Here is a 25,185-nt window from a genome sequence, read left to right on the forward strand (position 1 = left end):
CCCCCCCCCAAAAAAATGAGATATTACAGCTAATACCACAGAAATTCAAAGGATCATTAGTGGCTATTATGAGCAAATAAATTCAGTAAATTGGAAAACCTAGAAGAAATGAACAAACTCCTAAACACATACAACATAAGATTGAACCATGAAGAAATCTAAAACCTGAACAGACCAATAACAAATAATGAGATCAAAGCCATAAAAAAAAGTCCTCCAGTAAAGAAAAGGCCAGAACCCAATGGCTTCACTGCTGATTCTACCAAACATTTAAAGAAATAATACCAATCCTACTCAAACTATTTTGAAAAATAGAGGCAAAGGAAATATTTCCAAACTCATTCTACAAGGCCAGTATTATCCTAATACCAAAACCAGACAAAGACACATACAAAACAGAAAACTGCCGGCCAGTATCACTGATGAATATTGATACAAAAATCCTTAACAAAATAGTAGCAAACCAGCTGTATGTGGTGGGCTCATGTCTGTAATCCCAACACTTTGGAAGGCTGAGGCAGAAGGATAGCTTGACCTCAGGAGTTTGAGACCAGTTTGGATAACATAGCAAGACTCCATCTCTACAAAAAGTTGGGCATCATGGTGTATGCCTGTGGTCTCAGCTACTCAGGAGGCTGAGGTGGGAGGATCGCTTGGGTCTGGGAGGTGGAGTTTGCAGTGAGCCAAGATCACACCATTGCACTCCAGTCTGGGTGACAGGGTGAGACCCTGTCTCAAAACAAACAAATGAAAAATCTAGCAAATGGAATTCAACAATACATGAAAAAGATCACCATGTGGGAGTTATCCCTGGGAAGCAAGGATGGTTCAACATACACAAATCAGTCAATGTGATACATTATATCAACAGAAGGACAAATGATGTGATACATCATATCAACAGGACAAAAACCATATGATGATTTCAGTTGATGCTGGAAAAGCATTTGATAAAATTCAACATCCCTTCATGATAGAAACTCTCAAGAAACTGGGGACAGAAGAAACATACCTCAGAATAATAAAAGCCAAATATGACAGATCTACAGCTTGTATCATACTGAATTTGGGAAATATTAAAGACTTTCCTTGAAGATCTGGAACACGACAAGGACATGCACTTTCACCGCTGTTATTCAACATAGTACTGAAAGTCCTAGCTCAAGCAATCAGACAAGAGAAAGAAAGAAAGGACATCCAAATTACAAAAGAAGAAGTCAAATTATTCTTGTTTGCAGATGATATAATTTTATATTTGGAAAAACCTAAAGACTCCACTAAAGAAGTACTAGAACTCATAAATAAATTCAGTAAAGTTGCAGAATACAAAATCAACATACAAAAATCCGTAGCATTTTATATGCCAACAGGGAACATTCTGAAAAGAAATTAACAAGCGATTCCATTTACAATAGCCAGACATAAAATTAAATACCTATGAATTAGCTTAACCAACAAAGTGAAAGATCTCTATACTGAAAACTATAAAACACTAATGAAAGAAATTGAAGGACACCAAAGAATAGAAAGATATTCCATATTCTTGGATTGGAAGAATCGATATTGTTAAAATGTGCATATTACCAAAAGCAATCTACAGATTCAATGCAATCCCTATCAAAATACCAACGACATTCTTCACAGAAACAGAGAAAACTATCCTAAAATTTATATGAAACCACAAAGGAATAGCCAAAGATATCCTAAGCATAAAGAACAAAATGGAGAAATTACATTACATGGCTTCAAATTATACACAGAGCTATGATAACCAAAATGGTACAGTACTGGCATAAAAATAGACACATAGACCAATGGAACAGAATAGAGAACCCAGAAGCAAATCCATACACCTACAGTGAACTCATTTTTGACAAAAGTGCCAAGAACATCCACCAGGGAAAAGATAGTCTCTTCAATAAATGGTGCTGGCAAAACTGGATATCCATATGCAGAAAAATAAAACTAGATCCCTGTCTCTCACTACATACAAAAATCAAATCAAAATGGATTAAGGACTTAAATCTAAGACCTCAAAGTGTGAGAGTACTATAAGAAAACACTGGGGAAATTCTGCAGGATATTGGTCTGTGCGAAAATTTCTTGAGTAATACCCTACAAGTGCAGGCAGCCAAAGCAAAAATGGACAAATGGAATCACATCAAGTTAAAAAAAGCTTCTGCACCCCAAAGGAAACAATCAACAAAGTGAAGTGACAACCCATAGAATGGGGAAAATATTTGCAAAATACCCATCTGATGAGGGATTAATAACCAGAATATATAAGGAACTCAGACAACTCTGTAGGAAAAAAAAAATCCAATAATCTGATTTTAAAATGGTCAAAATATTTGAATAGACATTTCTGAAAAGAAAACATACAAATGGCAAACAGGCATATGAAAAGGTGCTCAACATCATTGATTATCAGAGAAATGCAAATCAAAACTACAATGAGAGGTCATCTCACCCCAGTTAAAATGGCTTTTATCTAAAAGACAGGCAATGACAAATGCTGACAAGGATGTGGAGAAAACTGAACCCTCGTACACCGTTAATGGGAATATAAATTAGTACAACCACTATGGAAAACATCTTGGAGGTCCCTCAAAGAACTAAAAATTGAGGCTGGGTGTTGTGGCTCATGCCTGTAATCCTAGCACTTTGGTAGGCCAAGGTGGGTGGATCATTTCAGGAGTTCAAGACCAGCCTGGCCAGCATGGCGAAACCCCGTCTCTACTAAAAATACAAAGGAAAAAAAAAAAAAGCCAGGTGTGGTGGTGCATAATTAAGCTCATAATCCCAGCTACTCAGGAGGCTGAAGCAGAAGAATTGCTTGAGCCTGGGAGGCAGAGGTTGCAGTGAACCAAGATGGTGCAAGACTGTTCCAAAAACAAAAAACAATAAAACCTAAAAATTGAGCTATCATACATTTGAGCAATCTCGCTGAGGACTATATACCCAAAAGAAAGGAAATCAGTATATCGAAGAGATATCTGCACTTCCATGTTTGTTGCAGCACTGTTCACAATAGCCAACATTTGGAAGCAACCTAAATGTCCACCAACAGATAAATAAAGAAAATATGGTACTTATACACAATGGAATACTATTCAGCCATAAAAAAGAATGAGATCCTGTAATTTGCAACAACATGGATGGAACTGGAGGTCATTATGCTAAGTGAAATAAGCCATCCACAGAAAGACAAACATCACACGTTCTCATTTATTTGTGGGATCTAAAAATCAAAACAATTCCACTCATGGAGATAGAGAGTACAAGGATGGTTACCAGAGGCTGGGAAGAGTAGTGGGGGAATGGGGGGGAGGTGGGGATGGTTAATGGGTATAACTATAAAAAAAATAGTTCTTTAACTATAAAAAATAAACAATGAATAAGACTATAGTCAATAATATTGTACTTTTTTTTCTAAATTGTACATTTAAAAATAACTAAAGAAATAGACCAGTTGCAGCAGCTCACGCCTGTAATCCCAGCACTTTAGGAGGGTGAGGCAGGAGAATCGCTTGAGCACACAGGTTTGAGACCAGCCTGGGCAACATAGTAAGACCTTGACTCTGCAAAAATAAACAAAATTAGGCTGGGCGCAGTGGCTCAAGCCTGTAATCCCAGAACTTTGGGAGGCCGGGGCGGGCAGATCACAAGGTCAGGAGATAGAGACCATTCTGGCTAACACAGTGAAATCCCGTCTCTATTAAAAATACAAAAAATTAGCCGGGCATGGTGGCAGGTGCCTGCAGTCCCAGCTACTCCGGAGGCTGAGGCAGAAGAATGGCATTACCCCGGGAGGTGGAGCTTGAAGTGAGCACAGATCACGCCACTGCACTCCAGCCTGGGCACACAGCAAGACTCCGTCTCAAAAAATAAAGTAAAATAAAATAAAATAAACACAATTAGCCAGGTGTGGTGGCACATGCCTGTAGTCCCAGCTACTGTGGAGGCTGAAGTGGAAGGATCACTTGAGCCCGGGAGGTCAAGGCTGCAGCGAGCTGAGATTGTGCCACTGCACTCCCAGCCTGGGCAACAAAGCAAGATCCTGAAAAAAGAAAAAAAAAAAAAGAAAGAAAGAAAGAAAAAAGAAAAGAAAAAGAAAGAAAAACCAAAAGAATCATATTCTTTGTAATGCAAATGCTTGAGGGGATGAGTACCCATTCTCCATGATGTGATTATTACTCATTGTATGCCTGTATCAAAACAGCTCATGTACTGCATAAATATCCATACCTACTATGTACCTATAAAATTAAAATACAATTTTGTTTAAAATCCACTTGTAACTTCTGCTAATCAGATTGTATATTCAGGGCAACTTGAATCTATGCGCCTGGGTTGCAATCCCTAAGCCTGGATCAAATAAACTCTCTACTTATATTAATTTTGCCTCAGCTTCTTCCCTTTAGGTTGACAATGACCACCTCATGAAGCTTTCAAAAAAGCCTGAAAGGACTGGGTTTGGGGGACTTCCAAATAGCTGAACACAGGTTCCTGGAGGGTGGTGCATCCACAGAGGGCATAGAAGCTCCAAGCACCTTCATGGGAAGGGATGCTCTGTTCATCTCTTCCACCTGGCCGTTCATCTGTATCATTTGTAATATCCTTTGTAATAGATGGATAACATAAGTAAGTCTTTCCTTGAGATCTGTGAGCTGTGTGCCTTTTTCCTTAGCTGATTTTAATCTGTATCCTTTCACTGTAATAAACCATAACCATAGCTGTTTTTCTGAGTTTTGCACTTCATTCTAGGGAGTCATCAAACCTGAGGGGAGTCTTGGAGATTCCTAACAGACAAGTTACTTTTTTTTTTCCCCTCATATTGTCCCACATATTTTGAATAACTGTGCTCTGCCTGATTTATTTGAGATCTTGAGCCACAGAGGTCTGTAGGTGTTTCCCCACACTCTTGTTTGAACTTCCCTGCAGGCAGCTCTTCCTCAAATATTGTAGTTCAAGGTTACTGGTGTTTTCTAGTTTTATAAAAACTTTTTTATTTTATTTTATTTTAGGTTTGGGGGCACATGTGAAGGTTGATTACACAGGTAAAAATGTGTCACAGGGGTTTATTGCACATATTATTTCATCACTCAGGTATTGAGCCCGGTATCCAATAGTTCTTTTCTACTCCTCTCTCTCTTCCCCTACTCCTCAAGCAGACCTCAGTATCTCTTGTTTCCCTCTTTGTGTTCATAGGTTTTTATCATTTAGCTCCCGAGAAGTTATTTAAAAGAAGTTATTCTAAAGAAAAGAATCTGACCCCAGAGCCTATGATCTTTCCATCATACCCTACTGCTATAATACTAACAAAGGTAGGCAAACAGATATCCCTGATTTCTCCTGATGAGATACACTTCGTTTTGTACAACCAGATGGGATTGGAAGAACAAAGCAGACTTATCTAGATGCTAATTTTAGTTAAACTGGTATGGAAGAACAAGGGAATCCTATATCCTTATAAGTTGAAGGAAACTAAAATATTTCACTCCAAAGTGTATTTCCTTGACGTATTTCAAGATACCTATTCAGAATGACTGGAAATACAAGAATAGTTGAAAAGTTGTCTTTTGTGGGAGCAGGCGGATGGGGGGCGGGGATTTGCATCTATAGAGAATATGTTCAGACAGGCTTTCTCTGAGGGCCTTCCTTCCCTTGTCAGATCTAGGAAAGATTAACTGAGAGCCTGAAACCTTTAAAGGTATGAAAGCAGTATTGACCATCTATTCTCTCTGGCGTTGCTATAATACCTGTGAGGTTTCATCTATATAACAAGACCACCTTTGCTAGGGAGGCCTCCTCTTCTCCCCTTCCCATAACTATTTTGCCATGATCTAAGCCCCTATTCTTTCTGTAATCTTAAGATGGTGTATAAGCTTCTATACCTCATTGGAGACTGGGGTAATCTTTATGTGGTTCTCCCCCATGCACATTAATAGATTTGCATACTATTTCTCCTATTTATCTGCCTTTTGTTGGTTGATTTTTCAGTGAACCTTCAGAGGGTAAAGGAGAAGTTTTCCCTTGGACCCGGCAAAGTTATGTCTTACCCTTAAATGTCGTTTTGCAAGACTCCTCCATTTTCCAAAATAGTCCTCCTCTTCTCCTATTTGCTAAGCGTACATGAAAGAATCATTTTGCATGTTTTTCCCTAAAGAGATTAATTTAGTCAGATACCAAACTGAGCAGTTTGGCTTCCTGTAGGCCAGAGGCATGTATACAAAGCTAGATATAGCTTGCTTGTCAGTGTATGCGGGAGTGACTGACTGCTGGGGTTGTACCCAATCCAATTTCTCCTTCTTCTACATTATATACCCCAATTATTTTTTGCTGGGCACTGGTTTACTCAGCATAGGAACTACATTTTCTGGCTTTCCTTTCAGTTTTATGAGGCCATGTAAGTGAGTTCTGGCCAACAGAATATTACTCAGCATAGGATGAGTTATCGCAGTTTGATGAAGCCATGTAAGTAAATTCTGGCCAACAGAATGTGAATGGAAGTAGTGTGCCTTAAAGGAAAATGGAATGCCCTTGCCTTCCCCTCTTTCTTTCTTACTGGCTGAAATGTGGGTATGGTAGTGAATTACTTTGAACTATGTGGATACGGGCAACATGTTACAGATGTTGAAGCAATAACAAGATAGAGGGAGCCTAGGCTTTTGATCCATTGAGCCACCATCAGCACCTGCTACATAATATGAGGCACATACTTTTGCAGACTGTGTTCATAATTACCACAGCTGTGACTTAGATTCTTTACAAGGAGGTATTCTTTACAAAAAGGTATACTTCGTAACTGTTCTCATTCTCCTTTTTACTGGGAACATTTGGTAAAAGATATCACTGATTGTTGGCCAGGCGCGATGGCTCATGCTTGTAATCCCAGCACTTTGGGAGGCCGAAGCAGGTGTATCACCTGAGGTCAGGAGTTCTAGACCAGCTTGACCAACACGGAGAAATCCTGTCTCTACTAAAAATACAAAATTAGCTGGGCATGGTGCTGCATGCCTGTAATTCCAGCTACTTGGGAGGCTGAGGCAGAAGAATCACTTGAACCTGGGAGGCGGAGGTTGTGGTGAGCTGAGATGGCACCATTGCACTCCAGCCTGGGCAACAAGAGCAAAACTCCTTCTCAAAAAAAAAAAAAAAAAAAAAAAAAGATATCACTGGTTTTCACCATCCTCCAGTCTATAGCTTCAGAGATGTAAGATCCAGCAGTGTACCTGCCATCCTCTGGGTTTCCCAGCTGTTCACAGTTGCTCTGATGTTTTGACATCATTTATAATACAACATGTACTTCTGAAACTGTTTTTGCAAAAATTATAACTGAAGCAATTATGATAGTGAAAGAGATCTGACCTAACTAACCCCATCTTGCTTCTAACCTCCAAGCTGTTCTTGTTCATTCCTAGTGTAGGCCCAGCTAACTTTGGGAGAAACTTAGTTTATAGTTTAACTTCAAAACAAACTTGATAACAGCCCTTTCCCAAAATAAACCCCCTTCTTGCCTGGGGACTAGACTGCCTTTGCAGGACTAACAAATTAGCCACGAGATTAGAAATTATGGTTTAGGAGTCACTGTTGTAAACCTGAGATCAGTGCTTGAGATATTTTGCAGATCCCGTGTTGAGGTGCACCAGCTGATGCCACCTAGATGGATACACTGGATCATGTGGTCTTGTGGCTCCCACCCAGGAACTGACTCAGTGCTAGAGGACAGCTTCAACTTTCTGTGATTTAATCTTCGACCTGATCAGTCAACACTCCCTGCTTTCTAACCCCGGACCGACCAAATTATCCTTAAAAACCCCAATCATCAAATTTTTGGGGAGACTGATTTGAGTAATAAAACTCTGGTCTCCCATACAGCTGACTCTGCATGAATTAATCTCTTTCTGTCTTGCAATTCCTCTGTCTTGATAAATCAGCTCTGTCTAGGCAGTGGGCAAGTAGAACCCCATTGGGTGTTACACTTCTGGAATTTCTTTCACCTATCCTGTACTGGAATATTAAAACCCAAGTCTCTAACTTCTCATGCCACACAGCTACTCTCTTATTCTGCCATTTGGGTTGTTAAAAACATAAATTTATTCCTTAAATTTTTTTTGGTAGAAACGAGATCTCAGTCTTGTTCCCTAGGCTGGTCTCGAACTCCTAGGTTCAAGTGATCCTTCTGTCTTGGCCTCTGAAAGTGCTGGGATTACAGGCGTGAGCCACCATGCCAGGCCAATTTGTTATTTAAAATAATTAATTACAGAAAGTTTGGGAAAATCCCCAACTCCTAAGATGACCAGTACTATGATATTGCGTTTCCTTCTAATTCCTTTTATAAGTATCTTTTGTTTAAACATCGTCTACATCAAAATGTTTATTGTATGCTCTTTTCACTTACTACATTATAAGCATTTTCCCACATTGTTATCTAATATTCACAGCCATCATCCTTTACAGCTGTATTATGTCCTGTTAAGTGACTATATTATACTTCACCTAATTATTCTCCTATTATTTGATATTAAGGGTACTCTCTGTAGTGTTACACATGGTTTGGAAAGCATGTTGATGCAGTACAGCTGGTGAGAACTTAGAGCTTCCCTTGTCATTGCTGGCAATTTGTCACAACTATTGATTCAGTCTGAAGTTCTGTTGGCTGTCTTGCCCAAAGAATATGTAGATTTTCTACGCTTGTTTTTGGCTTTGTTAACTATTAATTTTATGAGGTGGCACAATATTTACATTTTAAAATTTAGGAACAACTTTTAGCTTGTGTTTAAATAAAACCAGGTTGTCTATACTTTGATTTGAAAAAAGCAAGGGAATTGTTTCTCTGGAAAAGTGGTAGAGAAAATATAAAAAATAACCATTGTCTGTGAAAGTCGGGACTGGGATCAGGGAAATGAAAACAAAAATAAATGTAGAGTTTCAATAATTCCTTCCATTTTCTTTCCTAAATATAGTTTTCAACCTCGGATGCACATTACAATCACACAAGGATGCTTTTAGAAAAGTGTTGATCCACAGACCTTATGCCCAAAGGTTTTTTTTTTTTTTTTAATGAGTATTTTAATTCAGTTTCAGAAAAAAAGGGCACATGACTTCGATGAGAAAGCACAAAATTAAGAGGCTTTTCTGGAAATCCAAGAAAAAGAAATAGCCATTAATATGTTCAATACTTTTCTAGATCTTCTTGTGTCAAAAGCAGCTGCTCTAAGAACTAACTAGCCCTCTTTATCTCCCTCTAACTGGGACAGACTAATTCCCCTCCACCCCCACCTCTCTTCTTTCAATAACACTGCGTAGGTGTTAATGGCCTGGGCTCTCACCAATGAACAGAATTGTCCTTTAAGCCAGCAACCCACAGGCAGTGGCACCCAAAGCCTCACCCCCAGTCCCCAGGGCAGAAGCCACAGAGCTGGCATTGTTTCCACTGTCTCAGGAAGAAGGAGCCAAAAGCTGACCCTCAGCACAAATCAAAGCCCAATATGGAGACAGAATAACTGCTTCTAGGCCGAGAGTTGGCAAGCTGTGGGCAAAAAAGGGGAGTTTTTGCAGCCACCGCATCTTTAGAAACAAGGGGAAAACTAGACCCTTTTCCACTATTATGGTCTACAAGGTACTCTACTGCTCCAAGGGGATCTGAAAGTACAAAAGGATCTGAACAAATAAGGAGAACTTTTCCCAGGCTGGAGATAAGAATGAAAAACAGAAAGATGGATGAATGTAATAAGGTGTAGGAAGATGATGCTGGGAACCTCCATTCTTCATATGGCTACCAGCCCCATAGAGGACAACACAGTAAGAACCGGGACAACCACTCTGGACTGGTATAGCTGGGGAATCTTCAGGCCTTTTCCTAGGTCCCACATCAAGTGTCGGATCCCATTCCAGTTATGATACATGAGAGGGGACATGAGTGCAAACTTAGCTGTGTGGATCAGTGCTAGCTCCAGACACAGGGACTTCACGAGTTCCAAATAAGACTCAAAGTTCCCAGGGAGTAACAGGGCCGACATGGCAAAAAGAGAGACCCCTGCACTCAAAGCCATACCAGTGCCACGGTGGCAGATGGACATCGCCATGGGAAGAGACCAACTGTAGATAGTGATGTGGGGAGATACAGGACGGTTTGAACCTATATTCTTATTCCAGAACCGCTCCATCTCTTCTTTGGCCGTGGTTCCCAAAGGAACAGCATTTCTGATACAGAGCTGAGAGCTAAAGTGGACTCGGAGGCAATGATGACCAACATGTCTCAGCAAGAGCACAGCCATCTTGGGTTCCGGTCTGGACGGAAGTCATGCCCAAAAGTTTTTATTTTATTCATCTATGTTGGAGCCCAGGCATGTGCAGTGGGGTCAGAATTCACCACCCTAAAAGGCTGTGTACAAATAATGTGGAAAAACATTCAGCCTCACTAGCCATCAAAGAAATTCAAAATAGGTCGGGTGTGGTGGCTCACGCCTGTAATCCCAGCACTTTGGGAGGCCAAGGCGAGTGGATCATCTGAGGTCAGGAGTTTGAGACCAGCCTGGCCAACATGGCGAAACCCTGTCTTTACTAAAAATACAAAAATTAGCCGGGCATGGTGGCACATGCCTGTAGTCCCAGCTACTCGGGAGGCTGAGGCAGGAGAATCACTTGAACCCAGGAGGCGGAGGTTGCAGTGAGCCGAGATCGTGCCACTGCACTCCAGCCCGGATGACAGAGCGAGTCTCTATCTCAAAAACAAACAAACAACAACAACAACAAAAAAAAAACAAAGAAATTCAAAATAAAATGACAAGTAATTTCTGTCTATAAGTGCACTTAAAAATAATAGAATATGTTGAACAAAAGAAGTCAGACACAAAAGAGTATAAAGCTGCCCCAACAAGGTTGACAGGAAGTACATGCTGGGTTCTGGACAGCAATATAATTATGATAAAGCATTAATCAGGCTTCACTTTGGTCCACTTCCTTGTTGCTAAAAGTCACACAGCATTAGATACTGATCATTTGCATCCCATTGTTCCTATAGACAGGACCTCTAACATTAGAATCCCAGCAGGGATTATAGGAAGCTGAGGCGGGTGGATCATTTGAGATCAGGAGCTCAAGACCAGCCTAGCCAACGTGGTGAAACCCCATCTCTATTAAAAATATAAAAATTAGCCAGGCAGTAGTGGCGCGCGCCTGTAATCCCAGCTACTCGGGAGGTTGAGGCAGGAGAATCGCTTGAGCCTGAGAGGTGGAGGTTGCGATGAGCCAAGATGGGGCCACTGCAGTCCAGAGTCTGGGCAAGAGAGTGAGACCCTGTCTCAAAAAACAAACAAACAAACAAACAAACGGAAATGCTTAAGATGTTTTCAGAAACAAATTCCAGCAACCAGTTTGAAGACCCCAGAGAGGAACAGCATCAGTATGAGAATGTAGCTTCTTCATCTCCCTGTCCCATGACTTCACCCTGGACTCTTTGACCTGTTAACCATCTTCACATTTTGGCCCAATCCAAAACCCTTAAAACCCTGACCCTAAGTTCCTCAAGGAGATGGATTTGAGGTTTCCTCCCATCTCTTCATTTGATGACTCTACGATTAAACCTCTTTTCTGCTGCAACCCAATGGCTTGGTGTATTGACTTGCTGTGTGCATTGGGCAACAAACCTATTATGGTTACAATTACATGTAATGTAATTCCATTTAGAAGAAATTCCAGGACAGGCAGAAATCAGAACAGTGGCAACTTGGAGGGAGGTGGGAAAAGCAGTAGGTGCAGATCAACTGCAAACAGGTCATAGAGGACTTTGAGGGACAGTGGAAATATTCTGTATCTTTTTTTTTGAGATAGAGTCTTACTGTGTCATTCAGGCTGGGGTGCAGTGGCATGATCTTGGCTCACTGCAATATCTGCCTCCTAGGCTCAAGTAGTCCTCCTGCCTCAGCCTCCCAAGTAGCTGGGACCACAGATGTGCACCACCATGCCTGGCTAATTTTGTATTTTGGTAGAGACAGGGTTTCACCATCTTGCCTGGCCTGTCCTTGAACTCCTGAGCTGAAGCAATCTGCCCACCTCAGCCTCCCAAAGTGTTGGGATTACAGGCGTAAGTCACGGCGCCTGGCCCTGTTCTGTATCTTCAATGGGGTGGTGGTAATATGGACACAAACATTTGTCGAAACTTATCCAATTGTATATTTAAAATCTTTGCATATATTATATGCAAATTATATCTCAAACAAAGAATACTGGGGAAAATTTCATCAGAACCTCTGTCCCCATCAATACTAGACTCAATGCTAATGAGGATGTGGTAAAATTGCTACTCTTACATAATGAAGGCAGAAGAATTTGGTAGTGTCAGAGGCATTTGAACCAGAGTAACTCCATGTTGACTAAGGGCTGGGTAAAATGAGAATGAGACCTGCTGGGCTGCATTCTCATGAGGTTAGGCATTCTTTTAGTCTCACTTTGTTGCCCAGGCTGGAGTGCAGTGGTGCGATCTCGACTCACTGCAAGCTCCGCCTCCCGGGTTCACACCATTCTCCTGCCAGGAGCTTGCCACCACACCCGGCTAATTTTTTGTATTTTAGTAGAGACGGGGTTTCACTGTGTTAGCCAGGATGGTCTCGATCTCCTGACCTCATGATCCGCCCGCCCTGGCCTCTCAAAGTGCTGGGATTACAGGCATGAGCCACTGCGCCCGGCTGAGGTTAGGCATTCTTAAATCACAGGATGAAATAGGAAGTTGGCACAAGATACAGGTCACAAAGATCCCAGTGATAAAACAGGATACAGTAAAGAAGCCAGCCAAAACCCGCCAAAACCAAGATGGCAATGAAAGTGACCTCTAGTCATCCTCACTCCTCATTATATGCTAATTATAATGTATTAGCATGATAAAAGACACTACCATCAGCGCCATGACAGTTTACTAATGCCATGGCAACATCTGGAAATTACCCTATATAGACTAAAAAAAAGAGGAACCCTCAGTTCTGGTAAATTCCTGTCCCCTTCCCAGAAAGCACATGAATAATCCACCCCATATTTATAATTAAGAAACAACCATAAAATAGCCAGCCAGCAGCCCTCGGGGCAGCTCTGTCTATGGAGTAGACGTTCTTTTATTTCTTTACTCTCTTAGTAAGTTTGCTTTTCCTTTACTGTTTAGACTCGCCCTGAATTCTTTCTTGCATGATTTCCAAGAGCCCTCAATTGGGGTCTGGGTTCAGGACCCCTTTCTGGTAATTGTAGGATACTTCGGAATGTTTGTCAACACATTTTAAGATCTACAGTTCTATAAAATAAATTTTAAAATGAAAATATAATACCAAAATGATTTTTTCCAGCATTGTTTTGAATAAAATATTCAACCATCAGACCAGTGAGTAATTCTTAACCAAATTAGGATTATGTCGTGAGAGTTAATTCCAGCAGGTCTAAGATTAACCTAAACTGTTTTGCTAAAGTGCCTGTTTGGCACTGACTGTTGGTCAAGCATATTACAGAGGGAAACAGAAAGATTAAAATAGTGTGTGGCTTCATAACCTCAGGTCCAAGTTGTTTCATGGCAGTTTGTATCAGTTTATCAGCATTGTTTTTTGATAACAGTGATAATGATGATTTGCACCTGGTCTCGTTGAGACCCCCCAAGAAGTCTTTGCTCTTGAAGCAGGTTACATGGCAGGAATATGCTTATGTGAACAACAGAATATAAAAAGTATTTAATAAAATCTCAGCTGAGACTTGTTTTTTTACCAGGGCTCCCTAGTTGTGAGGTGGTCAATGCACACATGAGTGGTTCCTGATCTCAGAGAGGAAGTACATCCAGCCACGGCCCTTACAGAGGGAACACCAATGCACCTGCTGCCTGACTTCTCTGGACCCCTTGCTGTGAAACACACATGGGCTCTAATGCATATTCTTCCTCTAATGCTGTTTCTATATTATACCCTATTCCTGAAATAAGGTATACATTTGTTAGCACTGTAATTTTAGGTTCTGTTAGTCTGTTAGCAGTTGTACCCTGTTTAACTGCTGCTGTTAGTGCAAGGGTGTATCAACTTCATGAAATATTAAGTTATATGGAAATAGCAAATTTGAAGACTATAGCAACAAAGCACAATGCTTATCAGATGATATTAAGAGAAAGACAATATAAAACTTTTATAAAAGCTATGATAATAAAACCATAAAATTATGTTTGTTGACAAGACACTAGGAGTGAACTTGGGAGAATGTCTGCATAAGTTTTGTTTCATTCAAAAATTTTATACTGATCACAGCTGAGAGGTGTGCCATAAATAATTATGAAAAAAATATTGCACTGGGCACAGTGGCTTACGCCTGCCTATAATCCCAGCATTTTGGGAGGCCAAGGAAGGAGGATCACTTGAGGCCAGAAATTTGAGACCAGCCTGGCCAACATAGTGAGACCCCTGTCTCTATAAATAAAAATTAAAAAGTGAGCTGGGTGTGGCTCCACATGACTGCAGTCCCATCTACTCAGGAGACTGAGGTGGGAGGATCACTTGAGCCCAGGAGGTTGAGGCTGCAGTGAGTTGTGATTGTGCCACTACACTCTAGCCTGGGTGACAGAGTGAGATCCTATCTGAAAAAAGAATTTTTTTTTTGCAATGTTGTTTAATTATGTGTAAAATGAAAAAAAAAAAAAAAATAACTGCCTAAAAGCCAAATGTCATTTTACCTTTGGACAATGGTATTAGACTGATATACATATATGTATGTATGTATGTATGTATGTATAGAAAGAGGGAGTATTTAAGTATCATATATGTAACAGATATATCATTATATATAACACCTATATGATATACATATTACTAATATTCTGTGTCAATTCTCTAAAATAAAAAAAANTTGAGATCAGGAGCTCAAGACCAGCCTAGCCAACGTGGTGAAACCCCATCTCTATTAAAAATATAAAAATTAGCCAGGCAGTAGTGGCGCGCGCCTGTAATCCCAGCTACTCGGGAGGTTGAGGCAGGAGAATCGCTTGAGCCTGAGAGGTGGAGGTTGCGATGAGCCAAGATGGGGCCACTGCAGTCCAGAGTCTGGGCAAGAGAGTGAGACCCTGTCTCAAAAAACAAACAAACAAACAAACAAACGGAAATGCTTAAGATGTTTTTCAGAAACAAATTCCAGCAACCAGTTTGAAGACCCCCAGAGAGGAACAGCATCAGTATGAGAATGTAGCTTCTTCATCTCCCTGTCCCATGACTTCACCCTGGACTCTTTGACCTGTTAACCATCTTCACATTTTGGCCCAATCCAAAACCCTTAAAAACCCTGACCCTAAGTTCCTCAAGGAGATGGATTTGAGGTTTCCTCCCATCTCTTCATTTGATGACTCTACGATTAAACCTCTTTTTCTGCTGCAACCCAATGGCTTGGTGTATTGACTTGCTGTGTGCATTGGGCAACAAACCTATTATGGTTACAATTACATGTAATGTAATTCCATTTAGAAGAAATTCCAGGACAGGCAGAAATCAGAACAGTGGCAACTTGGAGGGAGGTGGGAAAAGCAGTAGGTGCAGATCAACTGCAAACAGGTCATAGAGGACTTTGAGGGACAGTGGAAATATTCTGTATCTTTTTTTTTGAGATAGAGTCTTACTGTGTCATTCAGGCTGGGGTGCAGTGGCATGATCTTGGCTCACTGCAATATCTGCCTCCTAGGCTCAAGTAGTCCTCCTGCCTCAGCCTCCCAAGTAGCTGGGACCACAGATGTGCACCACCATGCCTGGCTAATTTTTGTATTTTTGGTAGAGACAGGGTTTCACCATCTTGCCTGGCCTGTCCTTGAACTCCTGAGCTGAAGCAATCTGCCCACCTCAGCCTCCCAAAGTGTTGGGATTACAGGCGTAAGTCACGGCGCCTGGCCCTGTTCTGTATCTTCAATGGGGTGGTGGTAATATGGACACAAACATTTGTCGAAACTTATCCAATTGTATATTTAAAAATCTTTGCATATATTATATGCAAATTATATCTCAAACAAAGAATACTGGGGAAAATTTCATCAGAACCTCTGTCCCCCATCAATACTAGACTCAATGCTAATGAGGATGTGGTAAAATTGCTACTCTTACATAATGAAGGCAGAAGAATTTGGTAGTGTCAGAGGCATTTGAACCAGAGTAACTCCATGTTGACTAAGGGCTGGGTAAAATGAGAATGAGACCTGCTGGGCTGCATTCTCATGAGGTTAGGCATTCTTTTTAGTCTCACTTTGTTGCCCAGGCTGGAGTGCAGTGGTGCGATCTCGACTCACTGCAAGCTCCGCCTCCCGGGTTCACACCATTCTCCTGCCAGGAGCTTGCCACCACACCCGGCTAATTTTTTGTATTTTTAGTAGAGACGGGGTTTCACTGTGTTAGCCAGGATGGTCTCGATCTCCTGACCTCATGATCCGCCCGCCCTGGCCTCTCAAAGTGCTGGGATTACAGGCATGAGCCACTGCGCCCGGCTGAGGTTAGGCATTCTTAAATCACAGGATGAAATAGGAAGTTGGCACAAGATACAGGTCACAAAGATCCCAGTGATAAAACAGGATACAGTAAAGAAGCCAGCCAAAACCCGCCAAAACCAAGATGGCAATGAAAGTGACCTCTAGTCATCCTCACTCCTCATTATATGCTAATTATAATGTATTAGCATGATAAAAGACACTACCATCAGCGCCATGACAGTTTACTAATGCCATGGCAACATCTGGAAATTACCCTATATAGACTAAAAAAAAGAGGAACCCTCAGTTCTGGTAAATTCCTGTCCCCTTCCCAGAAAGCACATGAATAATCCACCCCATATTTATAATTAAGAAACAACCATAAAAATAGCCAGCCAGCAGCCCTCGGGGCAGCTCTGTCTATGGAGTAGACGTTCTTTTATTTCTTTACTCTCTTAGTAAGTTTGCTTTTCCTTTACTGTTTAGACTCGCCCTGAATTCTTTCTTGCATGATTTCCAAGAGCCCTCAATTGGGGTCTGGGTTCAGGACCCCTTTCTGGTAATTGTAGGATACTTCGGAATGTTTGTCAACACATTTTAAGATCTACAGTTCTATAAAAATAAATTTTAAAATGAAAAATATAATACCAAAATGATTTTTTCCAGCATTGTTTTGAATAAAAATATTCAACCATCAGACCAGTGAGTAATTCTTAACCAAATTAGGATTATGTCGTGAGAGTTAATTCCAGCAGGTCTAAGATTAACCTAAACTGTTTTGCTAAAGTGCCTGTTTGGCACTGACTGTTGGTCAAGCATATTACAGAGGGAAACAGAAAGATTAAAATAGTGTGTGGCTTCATAACCTCAGGTCCAAGTTGTTTCATGGCAGTTTGTATCAGTTTATCAGCATTGTTTTTTGATAACAGTGATAATGATGATTTGCACCTGGTCTCGTTGAGACCCCCCAAGAAGTCTTTGCTCTTGAAGCAGGTTACATGGCAGGAATATGCTTATGTGAACAACAGAATATAAAAGTATTTAATAAAATCTCAGCTGAGACTTGTTTTTTTACCAGGGCTCCCTAGTTGTGAGGTGGTCAATGCACACATGAGTGGTTCCTGATCTCAGAGAGGAAGTACATCCAGCCACGGCCCTTACAGAGGGAACACCAATGCAGCTGCTGCCTGACTTCTCTGGACCCCTTGCTGTGAAACACACATGGGCTCTAATGCATATTCTTCCTCTAATGCTGTTTCTATATTATACCCTATTCCTGAAATAAGGTATACATTTGTTAGCACTGTAATTTTAGGTTCTGTTAGTCTGTTAGCAGTTGTACCCTGTTTAACTGCTGCTGTTAGTGCAAGGGTGTATCAACTTCATGAAATATTAAGTTATATGGAAATAGCAAATTTGAAGACTATAGCAACAAAGCACAATGCTTATCAGATGATATTAAGAGAAAGACAATATAAAACTTTTATAAAAGCTATGATAATAAAACCATAAAATTATGTTTGTTGACAAGACACTAGGAGTGAACTTGGGAGAATGTCTGCATAAGTTTTGTTTCATTCAAAATTTTATACTGATCACAGCTGAGAGGTGTGCCATAAATAATTATGAAAAAAATATTGCACTGGGCACAGTGGCTTACGCCTGCCTATAATCCCAGCATTTTGGGAGGCCAAGGAAGGAGGATCACTTGAGGCCAGAAATTTGAGACCAGCCTGGCCAACATAGTGAGACCCCTGTCTCTATAAATAAAATTAAAAGTGAGCTGGGTGTGGCTCCACATGACTGCAGTCCCATCTACTCAGGAGACTGAGGTGGGAGGATCACTTGAGCCCAGGAGGTTGAGGCTGCAGTGAGTTGTGATTGTGCCACTACACTCTAGCCTGGGTGACAGAGTGAGATCCTATCTGAAAAAAGAATTTTTTTTTTGCAATGTTGTTTAATTATGTGTAAAATGAAAAAAAAAAAAAAATAACTGCCTAAAAGCCAAATGTCATTTTACCTTTGGACAATGGTATTAGACTGATATACATATATGTATGTATGTATGTATGTATGTATAGAAAGAGGGAGTATTTAAGTATCATATATGTAACAGATATATCATTATATATAACACCTATATGATATACATATTACTAATATTCTGTGTCAATTCTCTAAAATAAAAAAAAGCTCTTTAAACGAGGAGAGGGTGGTTCAGGCTGAGGAAAGTATGTGAGGTGACAAAAAGTGTGAACGCAAGTGAGAAGGGTGTATTTGGGGAAAAACAAGTTCAATATCATCAAAGCTCAATGAATGGTAATTCCCTTCTCCCTCCCTCTCTTGAGAAGAAATTAAGCCCCACATCCCTAGGAAAAGCCCTATGGATAGCACTTTTGGAAACACAGGAATTTTATGATGGCCCTCTTGAAAGGCTGCTTCAGTGAGCAGCGCACTATTTAGCCCTTGAGCTGGTTCAGCAAGAAATAACTACTCCACATAGTTTTCTTCCAAAGAGAACTTGTCTTTGTTTACCTCACATGGACATTAAACAGCTTCAATAATCGCAAATATTCTTCACGTAGAGCTTCCTTCTCTTGCTGTAGCTTAGACAGCTTCTCTGATAATTCTTGGTTGCTTTTGACATGCTGAAAAACATTGGAAAATAATGAGAACTCTGACCTGACAAAGGTATGATGTTGAAGAAATGCAAAGTCTTTCTGGTTAAAAAAAAAAGCTTATAGTCACTCCAGCTTCTGAGATCATAGTAGCTTCTTGGGATTCCTGTACTTCCAGATTTTCTGAAAGTCAGCAACTATTTCCCTTGCCTTTTGCTTCCTCAGCCTTCCCACTAATTTTGTAAGCATCTAATTCCCTTTATTAAAAATCTTCCAAGGCCGGGCATGGTGGCTCACACCCATAATCCCTGTATTTTGGGAGGCTGAGGCAGGCGTATCGCTTGAGCTCAGGAGTTTGAGACCAGGCTGGGCAGTATGGTAAAACCCCACGTCTACAAAAAAATATAAAAATGTGCCAGGTGTGGTGGTGTGTGCCTGTAGTCCCAGCTACTTGGGAGGCTGAAGTAGGAGGATGGCTTGAGCCTAGGAGGCAGAGGTTGCAGTGAGCTGAGATCACGCCACCACACTCCAGCCTGGGTGACAGAGCCAGACCCTGTCTCAAAACAAAACAAAACAAAAAAACAAAAACATCTCCCAGCTTAAAGTATATAAAGTGAAAGCTGTTCTCTTGAATTGATTAACTCTGATGAAGTATTTGGTTCTAGAAGTCACTACAGTGATGAGAAACTCAAAGTTAGGAATTTGGGATTGGTTATCTGACCTGGCTAGCTTTGAAGGTGATATAATCTTGTCACTAGTTCTAGTAAAAGAATCCATGGCAAAAGAATTGATTATCACTTATAGTTGCTGGTAATGAAGTACTTTGGAAGACCACATGAGTGGTATAAAAAATGTTATAATGGAATTGAGGACTACAAGGATTGTGAGGTGGGCTAGCCACATCTGACCATGTTACTGAGCTTAGAAGAAAATGTCCAACTTGGGGATTTAATTACTGGAACAAGGCATTGTCTGAGAACCACAGACCTTCTATGAGAGTCCTAAAATAACTTCTCTCTTGTAGTCAGAAGACCAATATATCCAAAAACCAAATCCCAAATATCAAGTGGATTGCAGAATTACAGCACTAATTGATTTCACAGGCTTGCCAGGTCTCTTACGTAAGAAACAGGGCTGTGGGAATGCATGGAAACCTGAGAATTGAGAATGAAGACATCTGAGAGGACTCTAATGACATTGAACCCCCTGGACCTCCAAATTCCACAGTGCCTCTCTTGCCAGCACAAGCAGTCCCTCCTCTCCTAAGGAGATTAAGTTTGAAGATTCTGTGATGATTTCACCCAAGGCACTTACCTTGTAAGGGGATGCCTATTGTCCTCGAGGCCCACCTCTATACCAACACCACTTCTCATTGTCTCCAATCCTGTAACTACAGCTGGATCCCAGCACGCCATGGTGAGTTGGAGTTAAGTGTAGGGACTGACTTGGGGACTGCCATATTGAAAGAATGGCAAGATTTTGCCAGCTTAAATTGGCAGAAACTCTAGGAGTATATGCAGGAATGTATTTGTAGGGAGTTACACTAGTCAGTGCCCCTAACCCTTGAACAACATGAGAGTTAGGGGCACTGACCCCCCACACAGTTGAAAATCTGAATTATGATTTTTTTGACTCCCCACCAAATTACTAATAGCCTACTGTTAACTAGAAGTCTTATCAACAATGTAAGCAGTTAACACATATTTTGTATGTGTATCATGTATTATACTCTTGCAATAAAATAAGCCAGAGAAAATAAAATTTTATTAAGAAAATCATAAGGCAGAGAAAATATATTTACTATTCATTATGTAGAAGTGGATCATCACAAAGTTTTTCATCCTCATTGTCTTCATGTTGAGTAGGCTGAGGAGGAGAAGAGGAGGAATTGATCTTGTTATCTCAGGGGTGGCAGAGCTGGAAGAGGTGGAGAAGGTGGCAGGGAAGGCAGGAGAGGCAGGTACACTCAGTATGACTTTACAGAAATATACTGTAATTCGACTTTTGACTTTTCATTTCCCTAAAATATTTCTATATGGTACCAATCCTTCTTTCACTGTTTGTGTTAGTTTCAGTGCCTGTATCATATAGAAAGGTCCATATTGTAAAATAAGTCAAAAGCAATCTTGGATATTTGGAATCCTTCTGCCAGATTGTCTAAGGTCAATTTGTTTTCTAATATTGCTTTTTCTGTTTTCTTCCTCATAATGTGGCACTGGTTTGAAAGTGCTTATCTCCATCAAGTTGTCTTATTGTAATTCCTCCTCTGGGTGTGGTGTCTATTTGCTCTTAAATTTCTCCAAGATTCATATATTGAAACCTTGTACTCCCCACCTTTTTTTTTTTTTTTTTAAACCATATCCACAGTCTTTTTCATGATTTCCCTGATAGGCTCTGTTGTAAATACTGTGAAGTCATGCCCACATCAGGACACAGTACTCTCCAGCAGGAATTTGTTGTTTTGGGTTTGATGGCTTTCATGGCTTTTTCTATAACAATGATGGCATCTTCATGCCTGTCACTTGCCACACAAATAAACTAAAAGTGACAAAATAAAACAAACAAACAAAAACAGTGATGGCATCTTCAATAGTGCAACCCTTGCAGACTTCTTTATCAGGGTTCTTTTCCATAGTTGACAATCCTTTCCATAGAGTACCATGTGTAATGAGCCTTAAAGGGCCTTATGACCCTGGTCCAGAGGCTGAATTACAGACATGGTGTTTGGGGCTGAATTACAGACATGGTAATGAGCCTTAAAGGGCCTTATGACCCCAGTCTAGAGGCTGAATTACAGACATGGTGTTTGGGGGCAAGTAGATCACTTTAACATCTTTGGTGTTGAACTCATGTGGTTCTGGGTGGCCAGGGGCATTTGTCCAACATCAAAAGAACCTTAAAAGGCAGTCCCTTGTTACCAAGGTACTTCTTGACTTCAGGCAGAAAGCATAGATGGAATCAATCTAGAAAACGAGTTCTTGTTGTCCAGACCTTCTTTTTATACAACCAAATGACTGACAGCTGTTGTTTACCTTTTCCCTTCAAGGCTTGGGGATCAGAAGCTTCATAGATAAGGGCAGTTCTGACAATAAACTCGACTGCATCTGCACAAAACAGTTGAGTCAGCCTTTCCCTTCCTGCGTTAAATCCGTGCTCATTTATTTTCCTTACTAATAAATGTCCTTTGTGACTTTTTTTTTCTTCCCAGAATAGGGCACTTTCACCTGCATTCAAAACCTGTTCAGCAGATATCCTATTTCCTCAATGATTTTCTTCCTTTCTTTCTTTTTTCTTAGAGACAAGTTCTTGCTATGTTGCTCAGGCTGATCTCAAACTCCTGGCCTCAAGTAATCCTCCTGCCTCAGCCTTCCAAAATGTTGGGATTACAGAAGTGAGCCACTGTGCCTGGTCACAATTATTTTCTTAATGGCATCTGGGAACTCACCTGCTGTCTCTCAGTCAGCAGAAACTGCATCTCCTGTTTTCTTGACATTTTTAAAGCTAAACCTCTTCCTAAAATGAACAAACCATCCTTTTTAAAGAGAAACCTCTTCCTAAAATTAACAAACCATCTTTTGCTGGCATTATTATTTTTTAGAGATTGAGTCTTTCTCTGTTGCCCAGGCCAGAGTACAAAGGTGCAATCATATCTCACTATAGCCTCAAACTCCTGGTCTCAAGAGATCCTTCTACCTCAGCTTCCCTAGTAGCTGCTACTTTGCTAGCTTTAAATTCTCTAACTTTAAATTCTTCACTTTCCTTTTCGTTTAAATTGTCATATAATGACTTCTCTTTTTCTTGAGTCATATTAGAATCTATAGATATGTCTTTCTTATAGAAATCCTGCACCAACATNGAACAAACCATCCTTTTAAAGAGAAACCTCTTCCTAAAATTAACAAACCATCTTTTGCTGGCATTATTATTTTTTAGAGATTGAGTCTTTCTCTGTTGCCCAGGCCAGAGTACAAAGGTGCAATCATATCTCACTATAGCCTCAAACTCCTGGTCTCAAGAGATCCTTCTACCTCAGCTTCCCTAGTAGCTGCTACTTTGCTAGCTTTAAATTCTCTAACTTTAAATTCTTCACTTTCCTTTTCGTTTAAATTGTCATATAATGACTTCTCTTTTTCTTGAGTCATATTAGAATCTATAGATATGTCTTTCTTATAGAAATCCTGCACCAACATAAAAGTTGCATTTTCAATATGGATAAAAAGGTATTGCACAAAAAATGCATGGTTTTTAAGCCTGCTAGCATAGCTGCAGCAACAGCTTCATGAATTTGCTTTTCTTTTTTAATAATGGTCCTCATGTTGGATTCATTTATCTTGAAATGTCGAGCAACCACAGTTGCAGACCTCATCTACAGTACCTATTAAGCAATTCAGCTTTTTATTGTAATGTCATAATTTTTCTTTGTTTCTTGGCAGCATTTCCGACATCACTAGTGGCTACTTTGTATGAGTCCCACGCTGTAATTTAAGGTTTATGGTATTGCACTACACACAGTGAAAAATACTTGAGACCCATGAGAGATCTCTTTTTAATTCAACACAAAATTTACTGATGAGAGGAGACTGCTCATGCAAAGAAGAATGGTGTCACATGGCATTTTAAGAGGATACTTGCAACATGTGAACTCACTGCAGGCCAAGGCAGGTGGATCACCTGAGGTCAGGAGTTCGAGACCAGACTGACCAACATGGTGAAACCTCACCTCTACTAAAAATATAAAAATTAGCCAGGTGTGACGGGCGGAGTCTGAAATGGGAGAATCATTTGAATCCGGGAGGCGGAGGTTGCAGTGAGCCGAGAGTGCACCACTGCACTCTGGCTTGGCAACAGAGTGAGAATCTGTCTCAAAATAAATAAATAAATAAACTTACTGCAATACCAAAAGGCAGGGGCTATGAAATTATTACAGCAGTACAGTGTGTACTACAGTTAATTTTATGCAGTTATGATTTAATACTGTGTCTATATTTATTTACCTTTCTCTCAACTGCAAATGATGCTATGTATGGTCTGTAAGTGTTTGTGTGTGTGTTTTCATAAATATTAACTTTATAATAGAGTTATGTATACTTTATGGTAGTAAAGATAAAATAGATAGTATCTACATATATGCTTTCACGACGTGTCTAACTTTTTCAATGTTTCTAAGCTACGTGGCTCATCTGCAAGCTTTTTCAAATTCTGGCAAATCTTCAGAAAAATTTCCAACAGAATCTGCATACAAGTGAACCAACACAGTTCAAACCCATGTTGTTCATAGTCAACTGTAATGTTAAATAGGCTGAATTTATTAATATGAATGCACTTATTGGACATTCAGGATTTAATGTGTTAATTTGAACATCTAAGAGTGACCTTGGGCCAGGTGCAGTGGCTCATGCTTGTAATTCCAGCATTTTGGGAGGCCAAGGCAGGTGGATCACTTGAGCCCAGGAGTTCAAGACCAGCCTGGGCAACATATTGAAACTCTGTCTCTACATGCAATAATAATAATAAAAAAAAATAGCCAGGCATGGTTGCACGTGCCTGTAGTCCCAGCTACTTTGGAGGCTGAGGCAAGAGGATCACTTAAGTCCAGACAGTTGAGGCTGCAGTGAGCCATGATGGCACTACTGCACTCCAGCCTGGGCGACAGAGTGAGACCCTTTCTAAAAACAATAGTGACTTTGTTTGCTCTTTTGATTGACTGAAACTTGGACACAAAAGTGACTTATATTAAATGATATCAAGCTGCCAAACTTCTTTGGCATAAGGGAGAGAAAGGAATCCAAAAGTTTAAGCAGATGGGAAATTTGGAGTGGGTTTAAAGTTACTCTTCATAACCATGGGAATCCAAAAGATACTCCCCTCACCAAGGCTTTACCAAATAACACTGGTAAGAAAGCACCTAATTACTTGAAATGCTATATAATGCTAACCTATTGAGGATAATAGTGGAGGTGCTAACATCGAAATGGCTCCCTGATTTTAATGGGGATGATGGTACTACACAGTGTCAGAGGTCAAGCGGCAGTGCTTAACTTCCAGATACAAGGTAAGTATTATTAATGTTAGTAGGAAACTGGGCCAGAGATACAATCAAAGGGT

At 40.4% G+C, this 25,185-nt stretch overlaps 2 protein-coding genes and 1 long non-coding RNA gene across 7 annotated transcripts in view; 1 reads left to right on the forward strand and 2 right to left on the reverse strand.

The window, feature by feature from the left end:
• The window catches only part of LOC108530379 (uncharacterized), a 131,775-nt gene that overhangs the window by 51,797 nt on the left and 54,793 nt on the right, over nt 1-25,185 (forward strand). The window lies entirely within an intron of this gene.
• CCDC30 (coiled-coil domain containing 30) overlaps nt 1-25,185 on the reverse strand; it is a 126,509-nt gene that overhangs the window by 29,454 nt on the left and 71,870 nt on the right. The window contains 1 exon segment of the mRNA XM_017873228.1: nt 18,998-19,110. Within this exon segment, the coding sequence (XP_017728717.1) occupies nt 18,998-19,110 (113 nt within the window).
• Nucleotides 9,211-10,340, reverse strand: LOC108530376 (succinate dehydrogenase cytochrome b560 subunit, mitochondrial-like). Of its 5 annotated transcripts, XM_017873226.1 has the most exons (3): nt 10,207-10,298; nt 10,045-10,104; nt 9,211-9,880 (listed from the first exon to the last, which is right to left on the reverse strand). In XM_017873226.1, exons 1-3 carry the CDS (start codon nt 10,281-10,283, stop codon nt 9,631-9,633), a joined length of 387 nt encoding a protein of 128 aa, XP_017728715.1. In that variant the 5' UTR covers nt 10,284-10,298; the 3' UTR covers nt 9,211-9,630. The 5 variants fall into 5 exon arrangements, with proteins under 5 accessions (XP_017728715.1, XP_017728712.1, XP_017728714.1 ...); XM_017873223.1 differs by having other exon boundaries at nt 10,045-10,298; XM_017873225.1 differs by having other exon boundaries at nt 9,774-10,101; nt 10,207-10,340.

This window comes from Rhinopithecus bieti, unplaced genomic scaffold, assembly GCF_001698545.2.
Source record: "Rhinopithecus bieti isolate Rb0 unplaced genomic scaffold, ASM169854v2 scaffold_6907, whole genome shotgun sequence".
NCBI classification, from domain to species: Eukaryota; Metazoa; Chordata; class Mammalia; order Primates; family Cercopithecidae; genus Rhinopithecus; species Rhinopithecus bieti.